Source organism: Dipodomys spectabilis, unplaced genomic scaffold (assembly GCF_019054845.1).
Source record: "Dipodomys spectabilis isolate Male_0828 unplaced genomic scaffold, ASM1905484v1 ptg000085l, whole genome shotgun sequence".
NCBI lineage: Eukaryota > Metazoa > Chordata > Mammalia > Rodentia > Heteromyidae > Dipodomys > Dipodomys spectabilis.
The window spans coordinates 4536190-4558237 of NW_024870762.1; the positions used below are offsets into that span (position 1 = coordinate 4536190).

Consider the following 22048-nt stretch of genomic DNA (forward strand, 5'->3'; position numbering starts at 1 on the left):
GCCAGATCAATTCCACATCCTTGTCTTCCACTGTGTTCCATCACCAGGATCTTGCTGGCGGCTCTACCTTGCTACGCTGGTAGCAAGGTCCATTTGCCTCTGCCCTCCTGTGCCAGGAGCACCATGAACCCTGCTGCTTGGGATCCCAAAGAAGGGGAATCTGGATGGCAGGTTCCTGCAAGGCAGTGTAGAAGGCGGGGTTTCTTTGAGGAGGAGGTAGGAAGAGGTGTTGTTCACTTCTGCAGGCCCAATCACCAGGTCTGCAGTGTGTGTAGTGTGTGTGTGTATGTGCAGGATACTGCCCTCATGGTTCAGCTGTGTGAGGTAGTGGAACAAAAAGGATGCCCTCAGGTTGGGAGTTGCCGAGTCTGCAGAATTGAGAGGCCAGGCTGACTTCACCTGCACCTCTTGCTGCTCTGGGCAGAGGTGCCAAGGGCAGCAAAAACAGAAGTGAAGCTTGGAGAGATTCATGGAAGTGCAGTTTGTCCTCTCCAGTTGCTGCGCACTGACCTGGGGTCAGTGTGCTCCGTTTCCCCAGCCCTGTGTGTGCTCAACTCTGGCCCTTTTGCCATAGCCTGGGCAGGCAGAGACTATGGGCTCCTGGGAATTGTAGTCCCCAGTGCTGTCAGTCTCTACCCTAGACAGGTAGAGTGGCCAGGATGCAGAGGAGAAGCTTCAGGAAGCCCTCTCTACCTCCCTTCCTCTCCTCTTTCCAGCTCTAGAACCTGACTTCTTCACATGACAAGTTATTTCCTTTGGGAGCATTACGTTCCCTTCAGCCTTTTTACAAGTCTGCTCTGGGCGTGGAAGCTGGATTTCAGTCCACCTTCCCTACTTTCCTCCATATCTTCCAACTTGGAGGTTGGGAGAGATGGAGATGACACCCTGTGAATGACTTTCGACGTTGCTTCCCCATTTCCAAGGCCGGTTCTGTGTTTTCTACGTCTCCCTCCCCAGTCATTTTTTTTTTCCTTGTCCATCCCCTGATAAACACACACACAGAGAACTGCAGGTTTCAAAGAGGAAAAAAGCAAATTTGTTGTCGGTAGAGGGTGTGAAGGGCAGGTTTTCCCTCCTCCCCATCAGCCACACGGTGTGGCTGAGTGGTGGGGGCCATAGAAAAGGCAGTAGATGCGGTGCGTGTGTCACTCTGTACAATATAGAAGAATCTGATATAGATATTTTGTATAAAAGCCACTTGTCCTCATTCTGTCCTCTTGCTGGCTGGCAGGGCAGGGGGGCATTGGGAAACAAAGAAGCTGGAGGGGTAGGCCAGGGCCCAGGGATACCCCGCAGTCCCTCTCCTCTGGCTGTCCCCTTGCAAGGGGGGGTCACTTTGGATCCTTAGTGGGAGCATAGCAGAGCTCCAGTGGCCGGGACACCTTCCAGAACTTCTCATTCACCAGCTCCAGGGTCAGTGAGCCGTTCAGCGTCTAGAGAGGTGGTTGAAGGGGGAAGCAGGGGGAGGAGAGAGGAAAGGTGAAGATGGGAAAAGGGATGGGAAAGCAGGGAGAGGGAAAGAAAAAAGGGATAAAAAAAGGGGTGGGGCAAAGTGGGGGCACAGATAGTAATGAGAGAAAAACAGCAGGGAGGGGAGGAGCGGAGAGCAAAAGGAGGGTTTGCCGAGTTAGGTCAGGCTTGGGGTTGTGTGGTCCCAAGTCCTTTCCCTGCCACCCCCTTACTGCTCCCCTTCTCCTCCCGTCCCTTCTTACTGCTCCCCGCCCCCCCCTTACCCCCATCCCCTCTTTCTGGCCCTCAGCGGCTCTCACCGTGAAGGCGCCCCCTCCAGGTGCGATGTAGATGGTGTACTGCTTTTCGCTGACACGCTCCAGGCTAGGCAAAGCAGGCTCCTCCGGACCGTCACCTCCAGCACCCCCACCTTCCCCCCCACCCCCATCAGGTCCACCAGTGTCAGGAGCGCCCCCTCCAGGCCCCCCGGGCTCGCCCGCTTCCTGCTGCTGCCTCCGCTCAAGGGCAATGCGGAGGGCCAGGTACTTGGAGAGATGGTCCACCGTGGCGTTCCCGGTGGTCTTCACATACCTAGGGGTGGGGACAGGACAGGTTTAGGGCACAAAAAGGCCTCAAATGGAAAAGAGAGGATCTTCCCAGAGGGGCCCCTGGGTTAGGGTTTCTTCTGATGGAAATCTTGAAAGACAGGGCTTCTCACCTAGTCTGGCAGTATTCTCCCTTCTCCACAAGCAGAGGGTGGGGCCGGAACACGAGCTCAATTTCTCCACCTGGCTCAGGAGGACTAGGGGCCCCAGGAGGGCTTGGAGGGCCCAGGGTTCCCCCTCCCAAAGTGCCTCCCCGGTCACCAGAGTCTTCAGAACCAGCACCCCCGCCCACTCCACCAGTACCACCTCCCCCTGTTCCTACACTGCTGCCTCCTGCGCCCCCTCCGCGGGGTCTCTTGGGAGCAGGGCCTGGGGCAGAGTCGGGGGCAGAGTCTGAGCTCACATCTTCTCCATCCCCTTCTCCCTCCCCGGGCTCTCCTTCCCCCCCACTCATTGTTGTGGTCTGATCTGACCCAGGCATCGGCCGCCTCACGCGCTGGGCCCTGTAGAAACAAGTAAAAAGTGCGAAGGATCACAGGTTTGGACTCTGAACTTGAGAAATCAGGGGAATTCTAAGGATGACACTAATACTTACTAAACACTAACAATCTACCAAGTACCCCATGTTTATCTCTATTTTACGGCTGAGGAAACATGCTTTGAGAGGTTCAGTAACTTGAGACCAAGGGGCTTGCTCTCAAAGTATGGTCCAAGAACCACATGCATAGGTATTACCCGAGAGCCTGCAGAATGCAGATTCCCAGGCCCCACTCTGGAGCTCCTGAATCACAGTTTGTGGGGGTTTTTTGGTCGGTAGTAGGGCTTGAACTCAGGGCCTGGGCACTGTCCCTGAGCTCTTTTATTCAAGGCTAGCGCTCTACCACTTTGAGCCATAGCACCATTTCCAGTTTTCTGATGGTTTACTGGAAATGTCTCAGAGACTTTCTTGCCTGGGCTGGCTTCAAACCACAGTCCTCAGATCTCAGCCTCCTGAGTAGCTAGGATTACAGGCATAAGCCACCAGTGCCTGGCCATAGTTTGCATTTTTAACCAGACAGAGAGTGTCTGACCTAGAAGGTGAATTAATCTCCTGTAAGATGAATCCAGAGCTTATACTCTAAATCACTCCACTCGTCTAGTCTAACCTCTAGAAAGTTAGAAGGTGAGCTACTTTCTTCTTAAGAATAGTAATGCCAGTTATTTACTAAGAAGCTTCAATTTACATTCATGACTTCCAGACCTAACAATCAGGCTGTGGTCAGCTCTTCAGATGCTAAATCTTAGAAGCTAGCAGGCAGCAAAGGCAGTACCAGGAACCGGACCTGCAGACCCGCCCACCAGCCCTGTGTGTATGTCCTCTTTCCTGACCCGCACACCTGTGCATGGCCTGCATGCGCAGACCCTCCTCAATGCTGGAGCTCAGCGCCTGCTGGTTATGCAGGCGGCTGAGACGGATGAGCACTCTGTCTTGATGGGCCTCATATTCCTCTCGGCTAGGATAAATCTTAGAGATCAGGGCATCAAAGTTGGGGTCTGGCCGTAGGGACCGCTTGGATACCAGTTTTTTCCGACAGGTAGGACACTCCTTGTTCCTAAGATGAAAGAAAGGAAGCCCTGTGGTCAATCCCAGAGCACTGAGGTCCAGACCAAACCAAGACCAGCAGCAGGATCTCAACTTGGAAGCCCCTTTACCCCATCAAGGGTGCCCCTGTCATTACCCGCTCCGCAGGGCTGTGACAATGCAGTCAGAGCAGAACCGGTGGAGGCACTCCTTGGTGGTCATGGTATTCTTTAGCATGTCCAGACAGATAGGGCACATGAGCTCCGAATGCAGCGATCGAGGGGAAACCGCAATCTCTGTGCCATCCATGATGGCTTCCTGGATGCATCAGCAAGTGGAAGGTGGTGAGTTGAGAGGAAGGGGATTTTTTGTTTGTTTGTTTGTTTTTGGGTCCGGTTGTGGGGCCTGAACTCTGGGCCTGGGCGCTGTCCCTCAGCTCTTAAGCTCAAGGCTAGCGCTCTACCACTTGAGCCACAGCACCACTTCCAGCTTTTTTCTTTTTGCTTATGTGGTGCTGAGGAATCGAACCCAGGGCCTCAGGCATGCAAGGCAAGCGCTCTACCACTGAGCCATCTTCCCAGCCCCAGGAAAGGGATTTTGGAAGCAAGCAATTCATGAAAAAGGAATTTTGAGAAGTTCGGAGAGACAGCGGACTCTGGGTACCCATGTTGACCAATTGATAAAGACAGGAATTCTAAGACTGAAAGGGCCATTGAGAGAATGGAGAGCAGAAGGGATTAGGACTCATTAAGAGTAGGAGCTATGAGGGCCCCTGGGGTGGGGCCTGTAATCCTAGCTACTCAGGAGACTGAGATCTGAGGATTGCAGTTCGAAGCCAAACAGTGTAGAAAAGTACCCAAGAGACTCTTATCTCCAATAAACTACTCAGAAAAAGCTGGAAGTAGTGCTGTGGCTCAAGTGGCAGAGCACTGGGACAGTGCCCAGTTCAAGCTCTAGGACCAGCAGGGGGGGAGAGGAAGAGAGAGGGAGAGAGGGAGAGAGGGAGAGAGGGAGAGAGAGAGAGAGAGAGAGAGAGAGAGAGAGAGAGAGAGAGAGAGAGAGAGAGGGAGAGAGAGAGAGAAAAGAAAAAGAAAAAAGAAAAAAGAAAAAAGAAAAAAGAAAAAGAAAAAGAGCAGGAGCTCTGGAATAGGAGGATCTGAGGTTCTGAGGTTTGGTTTGGTGGGAAGCCTCTTAAGGGGGGGGTGGGGGGTGGGAGGAGTGGGTTGGTATGGCAGATCTGTGGTTTGGAGAACTCATTAGAATTTTCTAAAAGTGTGATCTTCCTGCTACCTACATCAGAACTCTAGGGTGCCTGTTTCAAACGCAGCTTCTGAGGTCTCGGTACACACTACTGAATCAGGGTATTGGGATGAGAGGTCTGAAATTTCCCTTTAAATAAACAATCCAAGGGGAGTTTTGTAAACACCGACCCATAACATTGAACGGAGGGACAATGCTGGTCATTTTCGCTGTCTGTTTGCCATCTTTCCAATAAAGAGTAATATTTGTTCCTCCTCTCTTGGAATGGCTGTTTTGAGGATCAAAGGAGATTAAACGAGATAAATGTGAAAGTGCTTTAAAAAGATGAAGGTGATTCAAAGGTAGGTGTGTGTGTGGGGGGGGTCTGCAGAATCGAGCAAAGAATGGAAAGGGAGCTGTGTGGCGGGGTGTGTGGCTCGGGGTTTGGCGGGAGGGGGGGTGAGTCGGGACGGGAGAGCCCCTGTCACCTGCGGGGTCCGATGCAGCTCATACAGGCTCAGTTCCCACGTTTTGCTCGCATTCTGGGCATTCGCCGGCGTCGTCATGGCGACCAGGCACAGACCCCCCACCGGGGCTCCGCCGCCGAGGAGACTAAGGCTGGGAGGGGGAACGGGAGGCGGTGTTGGGGGGCCGCCTCTCGAGCAGACCCCGCCCCTCGCGGCTCCCCTCTGCGCCCCCGCCCCGCGCCGGTGCGGCCCCTCACCCAGCTCCGGCCGTCCGCGCCCGCGCCGCAGCCGCCGCCGCGCCTCTCCTAGGCCCAGGCTCCGGGGCCGACTCGGCTCGGCCCGCCGATTCTGCTCAGACAGTAGCTCCCGCCGCCGCCGCCGCCGCCGCCGCCATGGCCGGGCCCGAGCCGACGTCACTTCCGCCCGCCCCTCCCCCCGCCGGGACGTCACCCGCCACTCACGGCGCGGGTGGCTGCGACGTGGACGCCAGGGCTCCCCCGCCCCGGAGACGCACGGGCCCCGCCGAGGAGCCGGCGCCCCGCGATCCCGGCCCGCGTGGGGACCGCGGTCTCGGCGCCCGGCGAGCGCTGCCCCGCGGCCAGCCCCCCCACCCCCCCCATGCCCCGGGCTCACCCCCGGCCTCCGCTCCGGAGGGCGGGGCCCGGCATCGGGGGACCCCGGGGGGGGGGCGGACGGGGTGCCCCGGGAACGGGCCAGCTCCCCGTCGGCGTCCCTTACGGCCTTGGGGGTCTCGCCCTCACCCGGCTCCCTCAGCCCCAGCCTGGGATCCGGGGTGGGGAGGGAGAAAGAAAGCGGCGAAAGGTCGCCGGCCACTTGAACCCTCGGGTCCCCCGAATGCCACCGGGTGCCGAAGTGCCCCGGGGCTCCCCGCACCGCCGCGGGACCCCGTGCCGTCCTCCGCTTCGCCTCTCCCTGGGCCCTCCGACCCCCTCTCCCCTCGAGGTTTGGGGGCGGCGGCTCGGGACGTCCAGACCCAACTCTCGGCCGGAGCCATAGACTCGAGAATTGCGTTTGGACAATCAAGAGCCGCGGCCCGGGCGGGGGAGGGAGGCGCGCGGGAGGACGGGGAATGGAGACACCACGCGGAAGCGGGGACACACGCACACGATGGGGCCCCCAATGGGGACGGGGGCCGTGCGCGTGAGTGGGGGACACACGGGGCGGGATGTCTGGCGTGGAAAGTGGACAGAAGCCCCTTCAGGACTCTGGAGTAGCGGAAGAGAGCAGAGAGGAGAGAGGAGAGGAAGGAGCCCGGCGATCCCCATTGAGGGCAAGGAATTACAAGGCATCCAGGGAAAGAAGAGATCGTGCCCGGCCTTCTGTCCCCACCAGCCTGAACTGGGGCTTCCGGACTTGGGCTATGGCTGCCAGGGGGTGGCCTCTCTCCGGGACAAGTCAGCAGTGGGTCCCTTCTCCTCCCACCCCAGTTCCCCCCTACTTCCCTGTCTTCTTCAGTCCGTGGCCAGTCCTTATGTGGGCGCCAGTGTCGATTAGCGCGGACCCCCTCCCCTTCCTCCTCCTCCCAGCCCCCTCCCTTCTGCTCTCCTCCAGCCCCTTTCATCGGCTGGTCCATTCCCCTAATCCTGGCCCCCTCCCCTAATCCCCCCCATCCGACCCCAGGCCGGCTGCAGCTATTGTAAGGTGGAGAGAAAGGGGAGGGGGAACTGAAAGGAGAGGGTGGGGGAGGGCCACCTGTTCCAAGACCCCCTTCTAAGACCAGGCTGGACACCAGGATGGGGCTAAGAACAAACCACCCTTGGGGGCCATAAGGACCCAAGCAGTTGGGGGAAGGGGACCGGCACTGCAGAACCAGTGGAGGGGGGGTGGGGTGGGGCAGAAACCCCTTCCTCCAAAAAGACCCAGAGTGTCAGGCATACACAGTGACATACACTCTTTCCCCTCACACCCGGCGGCGGGGGTTGCCCTGGGAGACCAGGCCGTGAAAGGGAACAATCCTTCGGGAAAGGGAGAGAGGGGGGAGGTGGGGAAGGGTCTGAGGGTTTGGACACAAGAAGAACCGGAGGTGGCAGGGAAGAGGATTTGGAATTTATTAGGGTCACAAGCACCCCTGCCTCCCATATTCAGCATTCCCCAGCCATACACTGCCACCCCTTTTGTAGCCTGGGAACTTAGCGTCCTCATCAGCAGGAGGCCAGGCACAGTGGTGGGGGAGTGAGCAGAGTCCAGGGTCCTTGAAGCAGTTACATGAAAAGCCCTCCTGGGAAGGGAAGAAACATTTGGATAGCGGCATGGGTAGAGAAGTACATGGCTGAGGGGGAGTACCCAGATCTGTCCCTGGCCGAGGACACCTCTGCCCTTCTCGGTTGCTCCAGACTCCCCTTATTTGCTTTTAAAAATACGGTCTGGGTTCCACTTCTCTGCCCTCTTGCTCCCTACAATGGCCTCATACCAGAGACTTCCACGGAGGCCCCTGTGATGTATCCGCTGTCTTCAGATGCCAAGAATGCAACCACATTTGCCACATCTAAGGGAATGGTGTGAATGATGAGGAGTAGGCACCCACTTCCCACAGACCCAAGGTAGCCATATTCCCCCCAGCCCCAAATACAACTGCCAGCCCCAAATCCTGGTGAGAGCCTCTCAATCCACAAATTTGGGGATCTCTTCATTTGGCCCCTCACCACTTGGTGCTCACCCTCAGGGTTCCCGAAGTGTCCCATTGGGATTATTCCATTCACCTGTAAGGAAACACTGAGTGGAAGTTTCTTCCATGGAATTTTTTTTTTGAAGACTGAGTCAGTTACTTTTTCTTTTGTCTTTATCCTTCATATATTTATTGAACACTTATACTCATCGAATGCTAGCTTTACCCCTAGTATTCTTTCTCTCAGGCTCAGACAGGTTGGGTCTCTGACCCATTCTGCCTTCCACTTACAGAATCCTACCTTGTCCTTTACTTTCTGTGGTATTTTCTGTGTCATAGGTGTTGTAATGAACCCTGGGAGGACAGAGTTACAGCGGATCCCATATCTGTGGAAGGGAGAGTGGTTACTCACTCTGGAGAGGACACCGACCCCTCCCTCAGACCACTGCACGAAAGATACTCCGGTAAGCCTAGGTGGGTACCCACCGTCCGAGTTCCCGGGCTGCAGACTGGGTCAGCCCTACCACTCCTGCCTTGGACGCAGCATAGTTTGTCTGCCCTATGTTCCCCACCTACAGGTGAGTTAGAGATGTGGAGTCAGGAGTCTCAAGGATTGACTTTTTTCTCCCTGTGCCCACTTGCCTGGCTGACCAGGTCCCAGCTCCACCCAACCTTTGCAACGATGCTACTGATGTTGATGATGGAGCCGTGGCAACCACTGGACACCAAGGCTTGGGCTGCAGCCTGAGTGACTAAAAAGATGCCCTGGCAAAAGAGGGCAAGAAGGTAAAAACAGATCAGCTGGGATGACAGCCCTCCAAGTCCCTCCCCAGGCTGGTGGGAAGCAGAAGTCAGGTTCAGAAGTCACCACCTTGAGGTTGACAGCTATGACTTTGTCCCAGTCATCTTCAGACATGCGGAGCAGAAACTCATCCCGGGTGATGCCTGCACAGGACACGACGACAGATGGCGGGCGAGAAAAGCAGGCCTATAGGAGGGAGGGGGAGGTTACACACCACGACGCCACAAAGAGCCAGGGGGAGTGAGGCCTGGTAGAGCTCCCAGCGAGCAAGGAGCCAGGCTGCCGGGTTCACCTGCACTTGCTCTAGCAGGCGCCTGGCAGTCGTGGTCTCAGACACGTCAGCCTGGAAGGCAGTGTGGTTCCCGCCGGGCGCCCCCTTTTCACTTCCCGGTCCTCCTAGCAGTCCCACGGTCTCCCGGGCCGCTGCCTGGTCCAGATCGCAGGCGGCCACGGCGGCCCCCTCCCGGGCCAGGCGCACGCTGACCGCGCGGCCAATGCCGCTACCCGCACCTGAGACGGAGAACACGCGGGGTCGGGGGAGAGCAGCGGACCGGGTCAGAGGTCACGCAGCGCAAAGTTACTAAAATTTGGACAAGGGGTCAGAGATCACAGGCCTTTCGAGGTCCGTGAGCATATCCGTTGACATCACTTCAAAGCACCCCACCCCACCTTGGGAGAGGACCCCCCAACCTGTGACCAAAGCCAGCGCGGAGCCAAGCCGGAGCTGAGACGCCATGGCGAGGTGGGAGAGGGCGGACCCCGAGGCCGCAGCCAATAGGAGCCCAGGGGAGGCGTGGCCAGAGCCAATCAAAGCGGGACCAGCCATAGGCCGACTGCGGCCACCAGCGCTGGCGGACCTCCCACCGCGGGGGCGTGGTTGCACGCAGGAGCTTTGGGACTTAGGGTGTGGGAGAAAAGGGGCCCTATTTCCCCAAAAAAGACAAAGACTGCATATAGGGCGGAAGATCCAAGGACTTTATTTCCGGGCACCCCCCCTCCCCTTCAATTCAAACAGTGATATAAAATGAATAGAAACAAACAAAAAAAATCAGGCCATGAGATTACTAACCCCTTCCCATGCCCACCCCAATCACTCCCAAATCGGGACACACGATTGATATTTTGATGTTTACCCCTGGCTCCTCTTTCCCAGAAGCCTTCACTAACCGGTGGGAGTGGGGGATGGATCTTGGAGAGCCTTGTGTGTGGCAGTTTGGTCCTCTGAGAATAAGTGGAGTAGAGGGCACCAGGTAGGCTACTTTTATTTCAGCCTTCACTGTCCCATCTACCCTTTCCAAACCAACAATATGGCTGTGCAATGCCCAACACTTTGGTCCCTCTGGCCTCTCCTCACCTCTACAGCTTCTTTAAGACTGCCAAACGTTGAAGGCCTCAATGCCAAAGACAGGGCCCCCAACTGCCATAGACCCCTGACTTAGAGATAGGGGTAGAGGCTTAGGGCAGGGGTACGGGGCTTATTCCCCCGCTCACTCGATTGCTCACTCGAAGTGGGCAATCACAACCATCATAACAACTCCTCCCAGAAGCCCCAGCACCTCCAGAAGTGACTGTAATGGTGATGCTTCCCTCAACAGCTCAGGCAACACAGATACAGTTGCTACATAGATAAAGCCACCTGCAGTGAATGGCAGAACCCAGCCAGGACCTGCACCACTTGCAACTTCACTGCCCACTGCTCCTCCTTCAGTGAGCAGAGCACAAGCTGTGCCTGCCAGCGCTCCTATTGCTGTCAGCAATTGTAGACGCATTGCCTAGTGGGCAGAGAGAGAGAGAGGGCACTCACCAACAGCTAAAGATTATCAGTGGCTTATGTGATGGGTGGGGTATAGTTGTATAGGTGTAACGTCCATGATTTTGGAGACTAAAAAGCTAGGGAAAGACAGCAGGGCTCTAGAATAGAAATTTCCTGAAAAATAAATTCTTTTTGGCAGTTGTGGGACTTGAACTTAGGGCCTGGGCACTGTCCCTGAGCAATTTTGCACAGGGCTAGCACTCTACCACTTTTAGCCACAGCTCCACTTCTGGTTTTTGAGTGGTTAATTGGAGATAAGAGTCTCATGGGAACTGTTCTGCCCAGGCTCTAGCTTTGAACCTCAGATCTCAGCCTCCTGAGTAGCTAGGCTTACAGGCCCAAGCCACCAGTGCCTAGCTCCTGACAATTCTAAGGGATCAAAAGAAGTTCTATGGATCTTGATATAGCAGTGTATGTGTGTGCAAATGTGCACATGTGTACCAAAGTTCAAGAAATACTGAACTACAGGACAAAAAAGATACTATTTGTCCTCACTTCTAGAGGACTTGTTGCTGGAAGAAGTACTGAGCGTTTGAAACTATTGAGAGACATTTTGGGTTTTGGATAAGTGAGCAGGCACTGAAGGTTGGAAGCAACTACATTTATATTAATGCCAACCTGTTTTTTGCTGCAGCCAGACTGCACCAAGATGGCAAAGTCTCCAATCTCATGGGGCACTTCATGTAACAAGACAGTCATTGTGGTCAGGATCCCAAGTCCTCTGCCCGCTCGAAAGGAAGCACCAATGGCCAGACCATCCGTGAAGTTGTGTGCCAAGTCAGCAGCCAGATTCAAGTACCCGGACACACGCAGGTCTTATACAGGAAAAAGAGAAGGACAAAATGATAATAGGCATCTATCACCTCCACCCCATTCTGATCAGCCATTCTCCTATTTCCCCTCAGGGACCACTTTACATACAGCCTTTTAGTGTTTCCCAGACATCTGTCATTACCTACAGTACATATTATATGCAATTCAGTGATAGCCCTTGCCCAAACTTATCCCTAACCCTGTTCCCATACCTGAGCCTGTTTTTTCTTCAGGGTTCTGAGATTTTACTTGCCCATCTTTGGGCTCTATGCTCCCTCTTTTCCTCTTTCGCAAGCCCCCTCTTTCCTTGTTTTCCTTTTCTTCTTCCTCTGAGCTGGTCTTCTCCTTTGAAGAACACTCTAAGGGAAAGAAGGGGTTGATCAGAGGCGGGGTCAGGGATCTCTTGCCATATTCTCAAGGGATGCCTGTTCCAACCTGCCCCAGGCAGGCAAAGTGGCTTTCAGCAAAAGTGCTCCTAGGCTTACCATGACTTCCATGCCCATGACTGCCATGTCCATGACTGTGTCCATGTCCTCCTTTCACATGTCTCACAAACTTCTCTACCACAAGGAAGGCTACAATTCCACTGAGTACCCATAGCCCCACAGAGAGAATAGGGCCCTGGCCTGGGAACAGAAGCATTGAGACATTAAGGGAATTGTGGATTCCAGATTTCTTCTCAAGGAGGCAAAGAATAAGAGATAGACTTTTCCCAGAACTCCAACTCCTCTACCCATCTCCTCTTCCTCACCACTGTGCGAGTGTCCATGTCCAGGCCCAGGCTGCTCCAGAGTGTGGTGAGAATGTGGTTCTGTAGGAAGGAGGGGAAAAAAAAGGCTGCTACACATCCCTGACTGAAGGGATATGTTTTTAGAGAAGGTCAGAAATGACAAATGAAAAATATCTTTTTTTTTTAAATCAGAGAATAAAATAGTTTAAACTTTAAGGTAGAGTCCACAGGTTACTTACCCAGAGCATGAGGAATTAGGTGTAGGAAGGCATCACCTAGGAGTCCCCCCGAAGCAAAACTGAGCAAGATCTGGAGCAGAGATCGATGCCTGGGGGAGTTTGATTCCACTGGGATGAGGAAGAGTACAAAAAATGGAGCGGCAGAAATCAGCACTGTGGCCCCCAGTGCCTGATAAAGGAGAATCAGGAATTAAATGTTGCACAGTTTTCCACCAACCCGAAACCAGTCCCTCTCTCCCATCCCGTGGGGACTCACATAGGCCCAGAGGGTAACAGTATCCAGGTTGTGCTTGGTGTCTGGAACCCCAGACTCTCTATAGCCTCCGTGGCTATGTCCATGGTCATGTCCATGTCCGCTGTGGTGGAGGCTCCCGTGGGAGTGGCCATGGCTATGGCCATGGTGCAAATCCTCATGTGAATGTCCATGGTCGTGACCGTGGGTATGCCCATGCCAGATGCTCTCGTGTGTGTGGCCGTGGCCGTGGGCATGGCTGTGTCCGTGGTGGAAATCCTCATGTGAGTGTCTGTGGCCATGGAAGTCCTCTTCCACCTCCTTGTGCAGGTCACCATGACCCCCGTGTCCGGCTACCAGCAGCCCCAGGGTGGCCCAGGTCAGCAGTCCCACGGCCACCCAGTGGGAGGTCCGCAGGCCCCTGGCCATCACGCTGACCAGAGGGACAGAGATAAAGACTCCACTTGACCCTCAACGCTACCTACACGGGGTCTGCTTTACGCTGCTCGTGCCCTCCACGTACCTCAAAGGACCGCACCCCCATTCCGCTCCGTTCCCACCCACATTGTTCTCTTTATCCCGAACCCCTTTCCCGTCTGCAGGCCCTCGAGGCCCCCAGACCACCGCTTCAGCCTTTGATCGGCCACTTTATGGACTCTCTGGGCGTTCGTTTCTATGACCTGTCAGACGGGGAAAAGGCAGGCCTGGAAAAGGGCAGGTCGGGGAAAAAGCAAGGAATTCTCACCGGCTCCGGGACAGTCTCTCTTTCCCGGCTTGCTCGGACGTGGCAGTCACGCCGCTAGTTCGCGCGAGAGCAGGAAGTTCCGTTCTGGCTCCGTCCCCATACCTTTACCAAGATGGCAGCCCTCGCTTCGCGGGTAGCGAAGCCGTCCAGCCCTGGCGCGCATGCGCAGGCGGGAGGTTATTTAAGGGGAGGGTGGGCGAGGCCAGCTAGCGGGCGGGGAGCGGGGGGTGGGGCGGGCACCGCCTCCTCCGCCTGCGACGAGGCGAGGGGGCGGGAGCGAGCGACGAGACTTCCCGTCTGTACAAAGATGGCTGCCACCGCGGCGCTGTCATTTTGGTTCCGAGCCGAGCGACGCGCTTAATTCCATCCGGCCCGCGCCACAGCCTCTTCTCCTCCGGGGCTTCCTCGCGCTCCGTTAGTCTCCCCGCCCCCCCTCCGGTCATTCCTCGGCAAGCCCTGGCACCTCTTCCGGTCTTCCTCCACTCGGCCAGAACTCATGTCTTGGGCCGCCCGCCCTCCCTTCCTCCCCGAGCGGCATGCCGCAGGGCAGTGTGGGCCGGTGGGGGTGAGAAAAGAAATGCATTGTGGGGTCGCGTCCCGGTGGCGGCGGCGGCGGCCCTGGCTGGATCCCGCGGCGGCAGCGGCGGCGGCAGCAGCCGGAGAACAACAAACCCCGGAGCCGGAGCCGGGGGAGGCTGGACGGGACGGGATGGGCGACAGCGGGCGGGGTGAGTGTCCTAGCGGACCCGCGGGCGAACTGGAGACCGCCTTACCTGCACCCCTCCCCCCCACACCTTCCGCGGGCGCGTGCCCCGGCGCTCCCGCCCCCTTGTTTGTAAACACGCTTCCCCTCCCTCCCGAGGGCCTCAGCGCCCTCCCCCCGGGGCGGAGCGGGGAGGGGGAGCTTCCGCCCTCTCCGGGGTGCGGGGGCCTTAGCCCCCGGCCGGGGCGTGGGGAAGGACAAGATTCCCTTTCAGGCTTGTGGTGTCTGGACCTTGGGAGGCAGAGCCTGCCTCCTGGGAGTGTGTGTCTGTTTCAACTTGTCAGTTTGTCCTGCACGCATGCCCGGGCCACTTGGCTCTAAGCTGGGAATGGAGAGATTGACTTGTCCACCCCACGTGCTGCCCCACCCACGAGACCAGGTCTACTTGGAGTGACCTGGTATTCATTCAGCTTCTTTGCGTGGAAATATTCCTCAACCGAACTCCCCTCCTCCCTAGTCGTTAGTCACTACCCCCTCTTTAATAGGAGTTAAACTTGTTCGACAGCAGGGTATTTCTGGAGCTGGAGATGGGTGAGGGTGATTTGATCCAAGTGGGGTGAGGGATTAGAGAGTTAAAAGTCTCCAGTTGGATGATCGGACACTCATTCTCTCTTTTTTGTCTCTCCTCTCTCTGTGTGTCTCTGTACCTTCTCCTTTAGATTCCAGAAGCCCAGACAGCTCCTCCCCAAATCCCCTTCCCCAGGGAATCCCACCCCCTTCTCCTCCTGGACCACCTTTACCCCCTTCAGCACCCCCACCCCCAATGCCACCACCTCCACTGGGCTCCCCTTTCCCAGTCATCAGTTCTTCCATGGGGTCCCCTGGTCTGCCCCCTCCAGCTCCCCCAGGATTTTCCGGGCCTGTCAGCAGCCCCCAGGTGAGAGGTTGTGACCCACTTACTGCCTCTTCACTCACTTGCATTCCTTTGGTTTTCCTGTGTGAACTTCCTCATGACCCACTGACCTTTCAGTCCTCTAATCCTAGCAGGCCTGTGGTCTCTTACCCTTTCTGCGGTGACTGACTTTCTTTAGTGCATGCTTCTTTTCTAACCCTATTTTAAAATATCTCCAATATTCTTGATGGTCTTTTCATCTGTTAGTGATTTTCTACCCCCTTTGGTCCCTTATGTCCTTCCAGGACACACGCCTTTCAGGGCCACTGAGTTATATAACTTCGGGGGGGGGGGGGAACTCTTTATTCTCTGTGGGTTGTACTCTGGGGATGGTCCTCTACATAGACTGCAGTATAACTAACACCCTCTGGAGTGTCTAGTAACGGGTCTGTCTAGTGGTAGAGAATGATTTCATTACTTCTGAGAGATCTTCCCAATGAGTCTTCCTGTCCCTTCCCTATTTCCCCCATCCCAGATTAACTCAACAGTGTCGCTCCCTGGGGGTGGGTCTGGCCCCCCTGAAGATGTGAAGCCACCAGTCTTAGGGGTCCGGGGCCTGCACTGTCCACCCCCTCCAGGTGGCCCTGGGGCTGGCAAACGGCTATGTGCAATCTGCGGGGACCGAAGCTCAGGTATGGGGCCCAGAGCACAGGCACAGAGGAAGAAGGACAGACTGGGCCATTTACCACCACCTAGGCTTCCTAGGGGTTCCTGAGCCTGGGGCAGAGCAAGTGAGCTGGGGGAGGCCTAGGGAAACTAAGAAACCTGAAACTCAAATGTGGGATGAAGTGGGAGGTGGTTAGAGGGAAAAGGGAGCTTGTCTAGGGCTTCTGAACAGTAAGGAGAGGAGGATTGGGTTATCCTCCATTAGGTTATCCATTCCTCATCTCTGTATTTGGCAAACACTGGAATGATTTTGCTGCAGAGAGACCATGGTGATGAGGACTTCATATAGCCTATTTATTTACTTATTTATTTTTGCTATTCCTCTCCCCATTGTAGGCAAACACTATGGGGTTTACAGCTGTGAGGGGTGCAAAGGCTTCTTTAAGCGCACCATCCGTAAGGACCTCACCTACTCGTGCCGGGACAACAAAGACTGTACGGTGGACAAGCGCCAGCGGAACCGTTGTCAGTACTGCCGCTATCAGAAGTGTTTGGCCACTGGCATGAAGAGGGAGGGTAAGGACCTACCCGAGTCTACAGGCCTTTCCTCTTCTACCCCACTAGTGGAATAGCAAGGAGGTAGAGAGGAGACACAAGGAACCCATAGCCTGTCTGTGTGTTTGTCAGGAATGCAGGACTGATTTTTCTCTTTCCTCCAGGGGGCAATGTTTGATTTTTCTCCCCTTGCCTATCATCATTCTTCCTTGGTACCTTGCTCTGATGTTTTCAGTTTCCATCTTAATGATTTTTTCTGCTTCTGTGGTCTTTTCTATGATTCTTTCCCAGCCTTGTCTGGTCTCAGGGTAGAATAGCTTTTTTCTTAGCTATAAACGCCTCTGAGGAGTCCCTTCCCTCATCCCATGCTTGTTTGATTTCCATGATCATTCCTTCAATTTTGAGACACTGTACTCTTTTTTTTTTTTTTTTTTTGGGTCCGATTGTGGGGCCTGAACTCTGGGCCTGGGCGCTGTCCCTCAGCTCTTCAGCTCAAGGCTAGCGCTCTACCACTTGAGCCACAGCACCACTTCCGGCTTTTTTCTTTTTGCTTATGTGGTGCTGAGGAATTGAACCCAGGGCCTCTGGCATGCAAGGCAAGCGCTCTACCACTGAGCCACCTTCCCAGCTCGAGACACTGTACTCTTAAGGTACAGACTTACTGGAGATTTCAGGACTCCCCTCTTCTATGTCTCCATCTTTTTTTTTTTTTTTTTTTTTTAATGGGGTCCGGTTGTGGGGCCTGAACTCTGGGCCTGGGCGCTGTCCCTCAGCTCTTCAGCTCAAGGCTAGCACTCTACCACTTGAGCCACAGCGCCACTTCAAGCTTTTTTCTTTTTGCTTATGTGGTGCTGAGGAATTGAACCCAGGGCCTCATGCATGCAAGGCAAGCACCCTACCACTGTGCCACCTTCCCAGCCCCCCCCCTTTTTTTTTTTGCTGGTCCAGGAGCTTGAACTCAGGGTCTGGGCTCTGGCCCTGAGTCTTTCCTTGCTCAAGACTTGTGCTCTACCACTTGAGCCACAGTACAACTTCTGGCTTTTTTTGTTTGTGTGGTACTGAGGAATTGAACCCAGGGCTCTCATATATGCTAGGCAAGCACTCTGCCACTAAGCCACATTTCCAGCACAAATTCTTTTTTTTTTTTTTGCCAGTCCTGGGGCTTGAACTCAGGGCATGAGTATTGTCTCCAAGCTTCTTTTTGCTCAAGGTTAGCGCTCTCCCACTTGAGTGACAGCATTTCTTCTGGCCTTTTCTGTTTATGTGGTACTGAGGAATCGAACCCAGGGTGGGCTTCACGTATGATAGGCAAGCACTTCACTAAGCCACATTCCAAGCCCTGATTCCTGGAATTCTGAGTGGCACTTAAGAGAATATCTTAGCCAACTCCTCCCTTTAGGAAAGATGAGCCTGAGGCCTAGCTTTCCCAAAAAAGTTGCAGGGCCAGGATCAGAATGCACACCTCTGAAGACTCAGGCTAGTGCTCATTGTACTATTTTGGGGGGCCTGAAGAGCATAAGATTTGTCTTGAGGCATGCTTGGATTCAAGTGTATGACCTGCCATACCTTATATGCACTTAGGTAAGCTATTTTACCTCTTTGAGCCCCAAGTTCATCATTTTCAAAAATGGGAACAGAAGTTCACAGAGTCATTAACTTACTGGAGTGAATGTTAAGACATACTTGGCATTATTTCTTAGCACATAGTAGGCCCTCTGTGTAAATGAGAATTCCTCCCTAATTCCTTTATTCTCTTATTCCCATCTTAATCTGTTTACCTGCTCTTATATGACCCTTCTTGCAGGCTATTCCCTGTCTCCTGTTTGTAGTGGTTTCCCAAGTTGTCTAAATATTTCCCAAGGACATCAGACCCGATAAGGCCCCAAGGGAATTTCAGAACCCCCTGTGCTGGCTGCTGACTTTCCATTTTCTCCCCCACCCCTCCCCACAGCGGTACAGGAGGAGCGTCAGCGGGGAAAGGACAAGGACGGGGATGGGGAAGGGGCTGGGGGAGCCCCTGAGGAGATGCCTGTGGACAGGATCCTGGAGGCAGAGCTTGCTGTGGAGCAGAAGAGTGACCAGGGCGTTGAGGGTCCTGGGGGCACCGGGGGTAGCGGCAGCAGCGTGAGTGATGGGGTCAATCTGTTCTCCTTGATGATGAGGGCTGGCGGGAGGGAGTCTAGGTCTGTTCTGTCTCCCCTCTTCCCTTCCTCTCACAACCCTCACACTGCCTGAGACTGGATGTGCTGCCAAACAAGGCCTCAAGCATCTGAGGTGGGTGTGAAAACTCCTCCATCCCCACTCCCATTGGCAGAACCATGGGCAAGTCCCAAATACATAAATAAATGGTGTACGCGAATGCCAGAAAAGTCTGATTTATAGGGATTGGTTTTAGCTGGGACTTAAAGGAAGATTATATATAAGGAGGGAGTGTCAAAAGGCCTCTTACAAAGGGGGCTCCCAGCATACCTCCACACCTTCCATAAATCTTATTCTCTTATTCCTTGCAGCCAAATGACCCTGTGACTAACATCTGTCAGGCAGCTGATAAACAGCTATTCACGCTTGTTGAGTGGGCGAAGAGGATCCCACACTTTTCCTCTCTGCCTCTGGATGACCAGGTCATATTGCTACGGGCAGGTCAGTGACCTTGAATCTCTTTGCCTTCTTGACTTTTTTTTTTTTTTTTTTGGGGTCCAGTTGTGGGGCCTGAACTCTGGGCCTGGGTGCTGTCCCTCAGCTCTTCAGCTCAAGGCTAGCGCTCTACTACTTGAGCCATAGCGCCACTTCCGTTTTTTGTTTTTTTTTTTTTTCTTTTTGCTTATGTGGTGCTGGGGAACCGAACCCAGGGCCTCAGGCATGCAGGGCAAGTGCTCTACCACTGAGCCACCTTCCCAGCCCTGCCTTCTTGACTTTTGATCCCTCTTGACTTCCTGACCTTCATTGATCCTAGCGGCCCTACCTTTTGTATCCAGAGAAGCAAGCTTGCTTACCTTGCCACCTGTTTTCTTCTCTTTCCTTAATGTGCTTTAAACCCTATGGTCTGATCTCTGGCTCCTGACCCTTGCTGCCCCCACCCAGGCTGGAATGAGCTCCTCATTGCTTCCTTCTCCCACCGGTCCATTGATGTCCGAGATGGCATCCTCCTCGCCACAGGTCTTCATGTGCACCGCAACTCAGCCCATTCTGCAGGCGTGGGAGCCATCTTTGATCGGTCAGTGGCCCAGGACTGGGCTGACCTGTAGGTAGAGGGGGTGGGGCTATAGGCTGGTCCGTGTCCAAGGCTGGCTGAGCTGTGACCTTTGAGTGACCTGCAGGTCCCTCTCCAGGGTGCTGACAGAGCTAGTGTCCAAAATGCGTGACATGAGGATGGACAAGACAGAGCTTGGCTGCCTGCGGGCAATCATTCTGTTTAATCCAGGTAAGAGGAGAATTACCCTGATCTCTCAAGACCAAGGCAACCTGGGAGCCTCCTCTTCTCTGGAGACTCCTATGTTACCCAGCAGTTCCCCTCAGTAAGATCTTTAGTCCAGAAACTTTCCAACTGACCGAAGAAAAAGCCATTTCCATTGATCCATTCCCCTTCCCTGAACACATCCCATAAACCCAGTGAGCTTTACCTCACTTGCTAGACATCTGGCAAATGGCAAGTAGGAGGAGCCCTAAAAAGGCCACATTTACATATCCAGTTTTGATTTACCTTCCTTACTCTTCCTCTGTTTCTTGACATCCCAGATGCCAAGGGCCTCTCCAATCCCAGTGAGGTAGAAGTCCTTCGAGAGAAAGTGTATGCATCACTGGAGACCTACTGCAAACAGAAGTACCCTGAACAGCAGGGACGGTGAGATGGGGCTTTGGGGATGGAGGCCTTCGGCAGGGTGGGGAGCGAAGTGGTGTGTTCTGGGCTTGAATGCTTCTGGCTCTCATTTCCCTTTTCCTGCCTCTACCTTAGGTTTGCCAAGCTGCTGCTACGTCTTCCCGCCCTCCGGTCCATCGGCCTTAAATGTCTAGAGCATCTGTTTTTCTTCAAGCTCATTGGTGACACCCCCATTGACACTTTCCTCATGGAAATGCTGGAGGCTCCTCACCAGCTGGCCTGAGCCCACACCCACCTGTGTACTCCTCACACTTGAGGAGTGCCCTCCAAGAGGACTCTGAGCCTGGGGCAGGGTGGGAGAGACCATGTGCCCAGACAGAACCTTGAGTGGAGGGATACAGAGCAGAACCAAACCTCCAGGGATCCGCCAACCCTCCAAGGGGTGTGATTGATATCCCAAGTCAGAGGGGGACCCCGAGTCCCTGTGAGGACTGGACGTCTCCCTTCGGTGGCCTTGAGTCTCTGAACTTGTCGGGGTCTCTCATGATTTGGGGTGGTTTTTCACCCCTGTTTGTCTCCCAGCACAAAGCACTGGCCCCATTCCTGGAACCCTGTTTCCTTCTCACCTTGCTTCATTCCCATCTGAAAAGTGGAGATGGGAGACTCTCCTAGAGGTGGATATTGGGGGGCAGGCCCCCCAAAACTGATGGACAGGGAAGTAGACTCTGATAGGCCTTCTTTCTTGCAAACCTGGCAGATGTGGGCAGAGGGAGGAGGCCCTGTCACTGTCTTCTGTCCAGAGTCCCCTTTGATTCTTCACCTCCTACAGTAGGACTGAAAAATTTTAAAGTGGTGGTGGTGAAGGGGCTGTTGGAGATGTTAGGAAAGGATCTGCTATTTTTAAATTTCCTCTGAGGATAGAGACTTGCAGTTAGACTCAAAGAAGTACTGTACTTTCCCAGGTTGACTAAGAAATGCCAGTGGTGGAGGTTGGTATTTGGGCAAGACATGGCCCTGAGGTGGTCTGTCCCTGGCATTTACTTTCCAAGCCCTGGCCTTCCCAGTCCTCCCCCCTTCCTGTCTAGCTCAGGGAAGGGGTCTGGGCTGTGGTGACCAGGCCTGGCTAGCTGGCTTGGTGAGTGTGGTGGGGGGGCCTCCTCTTCACAGGTCTCCAGCTGTGGGCACACAGCATGAGCTGGGGTCAGGGACCCTGGTCTGAGAATTGAGGGGAGAGGGCCAGCCTGCAGAGAATGAGTGCTGGGGCTGCATGATTTTCTTGGGGGGGGGGTCCTTTCCCCTCTCACTTGCACATAAAATCGCTTTCAAATTAAAATCTGTTTTCTGGACTGAGGTGACTGTGTGGATGGAGGTGGGCAGCGCCAGGGCTTGGCGTGGGGGTATCCGGTCGGGAGCTCGGGGTGCGCTCCCATGACGCTGCCATGCTCGAGGTTCCCTGGGGCCCGACCAGCATGGAAAGGTGGGGGGACACAAGGCTGCTTTGTCGGGGAGGGGGAAGAGGGTGTGCCAGGCCGGGGGCGGGGCCAGCGGGAGGAGGAAGGGGGGGTGCCGCTTCTCAAAGGCGCCTTGTTCGCCGGTGCCCTCCCAGCGCCAGCGGGCGGCGGCGCCTCGCCTGCTCCGGCCTTCTCTCCGGCCGCGCCGCGGGCTCCGGGCAGACCCGGCGCCGTGCCCGCCCGTGGGGGCGCGCTGGGCTGGGCGTGGAGGCAGCGGCCTCCCCAGGCCTTGCCCGCCTGGGGCTGGCCGCGTCCCCGAGTGACCTCGCTTCCCAGGACCCTTCCAGCGGCATCCTCCGCTCCCGGGCTCACCCCTTGGTCCCTTTGCGCTTGGGACTTCTCGCCTAGCCCCGGACTCCCCCGTTTTCAGGTCCATGGTGACGAGCCTGTTTGCCCCGTCTCTGGCCTCTGCCCGCCCCCCAGCGGGCTTGCCTTGCTCCCCAGAGAACCCCCCCACCAGTTCGCCGCTATCTATAGCCTCGTCTATAAATACCCGGCCGGGACAGGCTCTGTAATTACGCAGGGCGGGCGGAGGGGTAATTATGGAGACTTGATTACGAGTGGGCGTGGGCGCGGAGACCCC

The 22048-nt window shown here is 55.2% G+C and overlaps 4 protein-coding genes across 6 annotated transcripts; 1 reads left to right on the top strand and 3 right to left on the bottom strand.

Moving 5' to 3' along the window:
• Positions 1-1013: 1013 nt before the first annotated feature.
• Ring1 (ring finger protein 1) lies at positions 1014-5706 on the bottom strand. Its single transcript, XM_042683821.1, has 7 exons — positions 5579-5706; positions 5343-5472; positions 3773-3933; positions 3431-3646; positions 2168-2557; positions 1770-2040; positions 1014-1433 (listed from the first exon to the last, which is right to left on the bottom strand). Exons 2-7 carry the CDS (start codon positions 5418-5420, stop codon positions 1332-1334), a joined length of 1218 nt encoding a protein of 405 aa, XP_042539755.1. The 5' UTR covers positions 5421-5472; positions 5579-5706; the 3' UTR covers positions 1014-1331.
• A 1660-nt stretch (positions 5707-7366) lies between these two features.
• Hsd17b8 (hydroxysteroid 17-beta dehydrogenase 8) lies at positions 7367-9532 on the bottom strand. Its single transcript, XM_042683822.1, has 9 exons — positions 9440-9532; positions 9042-9259; positions 8819-8935; positions 8620-8712; positions 8434-8519; positions 8249-8333; positions 7999-8041; positions 7753-7827; positions 7367-7560 (listed from the first exon to the last, which is right to left on the bottom strand). The coding sequence occupies exons 1-9, from the start codon at positions 9483-9485 to the stop codon at positions 7544-7546; spliced, it is 780 nt and encodes a 259-aa protein (XP_042539756.1). The 5' UTR covers positions 9486-9532; the 3' UTR covers positions 7367-7543.
• Positions 9533-9710: 178 nt separating this feature from the next.
• On the bottom strand, positions 9711-13419 carry Slc39a7 (solute carrier family 39 member 7). Of its 2 annotated transcripts, XM_042683819.1 has the most exons (8): positions 13322-13416; positions 12601-13009; positions 12345-12513; positions 12127-12186; positions 11861-12001; positions 11588-11734; positions 11181-11377; positions 9711-10521 (listed from the first exon to the last, which is right to left on the bottom strand). In XM_042683819.1, exons 2-8 carry the CDS (start codon positions 13003-13005, stop codon positions 10249-10251), a joined length of 1392 nt encoding a protein of 463 aa, XP_042539753.1. In that variant the 5' UTR covers positions 13006-13009; positions 13322-13416; the 3' UTR covers positions 9711-10248. The 2 variants fall into 2 exon arrangements, with proteins under 2 accessions (XP_042539753.1, XP_042539754.1); XM_042683820.1 differs by having other exon boundaries at positions 11876-12001; positions 12601-13419.
• A 130-nt stretch (positions 13420-13549) lies between these two features.
• On the top strand, positions 13550-21305 carry Rxrb (retinoid X receptor beta). Of its 2 annotated transcripts, none has more exons than XM_042683818.1 (10): positions 13550-14049; positions 14744-14961; positions 15452-15608; positions 15979-16158; positions 18089-18261; positions 18648-18777; positions 19219-19351; positions 19455-19558; positions 19873-19978; positions 20090-21305. In XM_042683818.1, the coding sequence occupies exons 1-10, from the start codon at positions 13818-13820 to the stop codon at positions 20235-20237; spliced, it is 1581 nt and encodes a 526-aa protein (XP_042539752.1). In that variant the 5' UTR covers positions 13550-13817; the 3' UTR covers positions 20238-21305. The 2 variants fall into 2 exon arrangements, with proteins under 2 accessions (XP_042539752.1, XP_042539751.1); XM_042683817.1 differs by having other exon boundaries at positions 13661-14049; positions 19467-19558.
• The last annotated feature ends 743 nt before the right edge of the window (positions 21306-22048 follow it).

Excerpts from the sequence above, each read along its gene's own strand:
- Ring1 (XM_042683821.1), bottom strand. The coding sequence starts at position 5,420 with ATGACGACGCCGGCGAATGCCCAGAATGCGAGCAAAACGTGGGAACTG. Across the intron at positions 2,558-3,430 it reads CGCATGCAGGCCATGCACAG|GGCCCAGCGCGTGAGGCGGC; the intron begins GTGTGCGGGTCA and ends TTGTTTCTACAG. Across the intron at positions 1,434-1,769 it reads CTGGAGGGGGCGCCTTCACG|ACGCTGAACGGCTCACTGAC; the intron begins GTGAGAGCCGCT and ends CCACCTCTCTAG.
- Hsd17b8 (XM_042683822.1), bottom strand. The coding sequence starts at position 9,485 with ATGGCGTCTCAGCTCCGGCTTGGCTCCGCGCTGGCTTTGGTCACAG. Across the intron at positions 8,713-8,818 it reads TCATAGCTGTCAACCTCAAG|GGCATCTTTTTAGTCACTCA; the intron begins GTGGTGACTTCT and ends CTCTTTTGCCAG. Across the intron at positions 8,520-8,619 it reads TCAGTAGCATCGTTGCAAAG|GTGGGGAACATAGGGCAGAC; the intron begins GTTGGGTGGAGC and ends ACTCACCTGTAG.
- Slc39a7 (XM_042683819.1), bottom strand. The coding sequence starts at position 13,005 with ATGGCCAGGGGCCTGCGGACCTCCCACTGGGTGGCCGTGGGACTGCTG. Across the intron at positions 11,735-11,860 it reads TCATGGGCATGGAAGTCATG|AGTGTTCTTCAAAGGAGAAG; the intron begins GTAAGCCTAGGA and ends TCTTTCCCTTAG. Across the intron at positions 10,522-11,180 it reads CTGGCTGCAGCAAAAAACAG|GCAATGCGTCTACAATTGCT; the intron begins GTTGGCATTAAT and ends TCTGCCCACTAG.
- Rxrb (XM_042683818.1), top strand. The coding sequence starts at position 13,818 with ATGTCTTGGGCCGCCCGCCCTCCCTTCCTCCCCGAGCGGCATGCCGCA. Across the intron at positions 16,159-18,088 it reads CACTGGCATGAAGAGGGAGG|CGGTACAGGAGGAGCGTCAG; the intron begins GTAAGGACCTAC and ends CCCTCCCCACAG. Across the intron at positions 19,559-19,872 it reads AATCATTCTGTTTAATCCAG|ATGCCAAGGGCCTCTCCAAT; the intron begins GTAAGAGGAGAA and ends TTGACATCCCAG.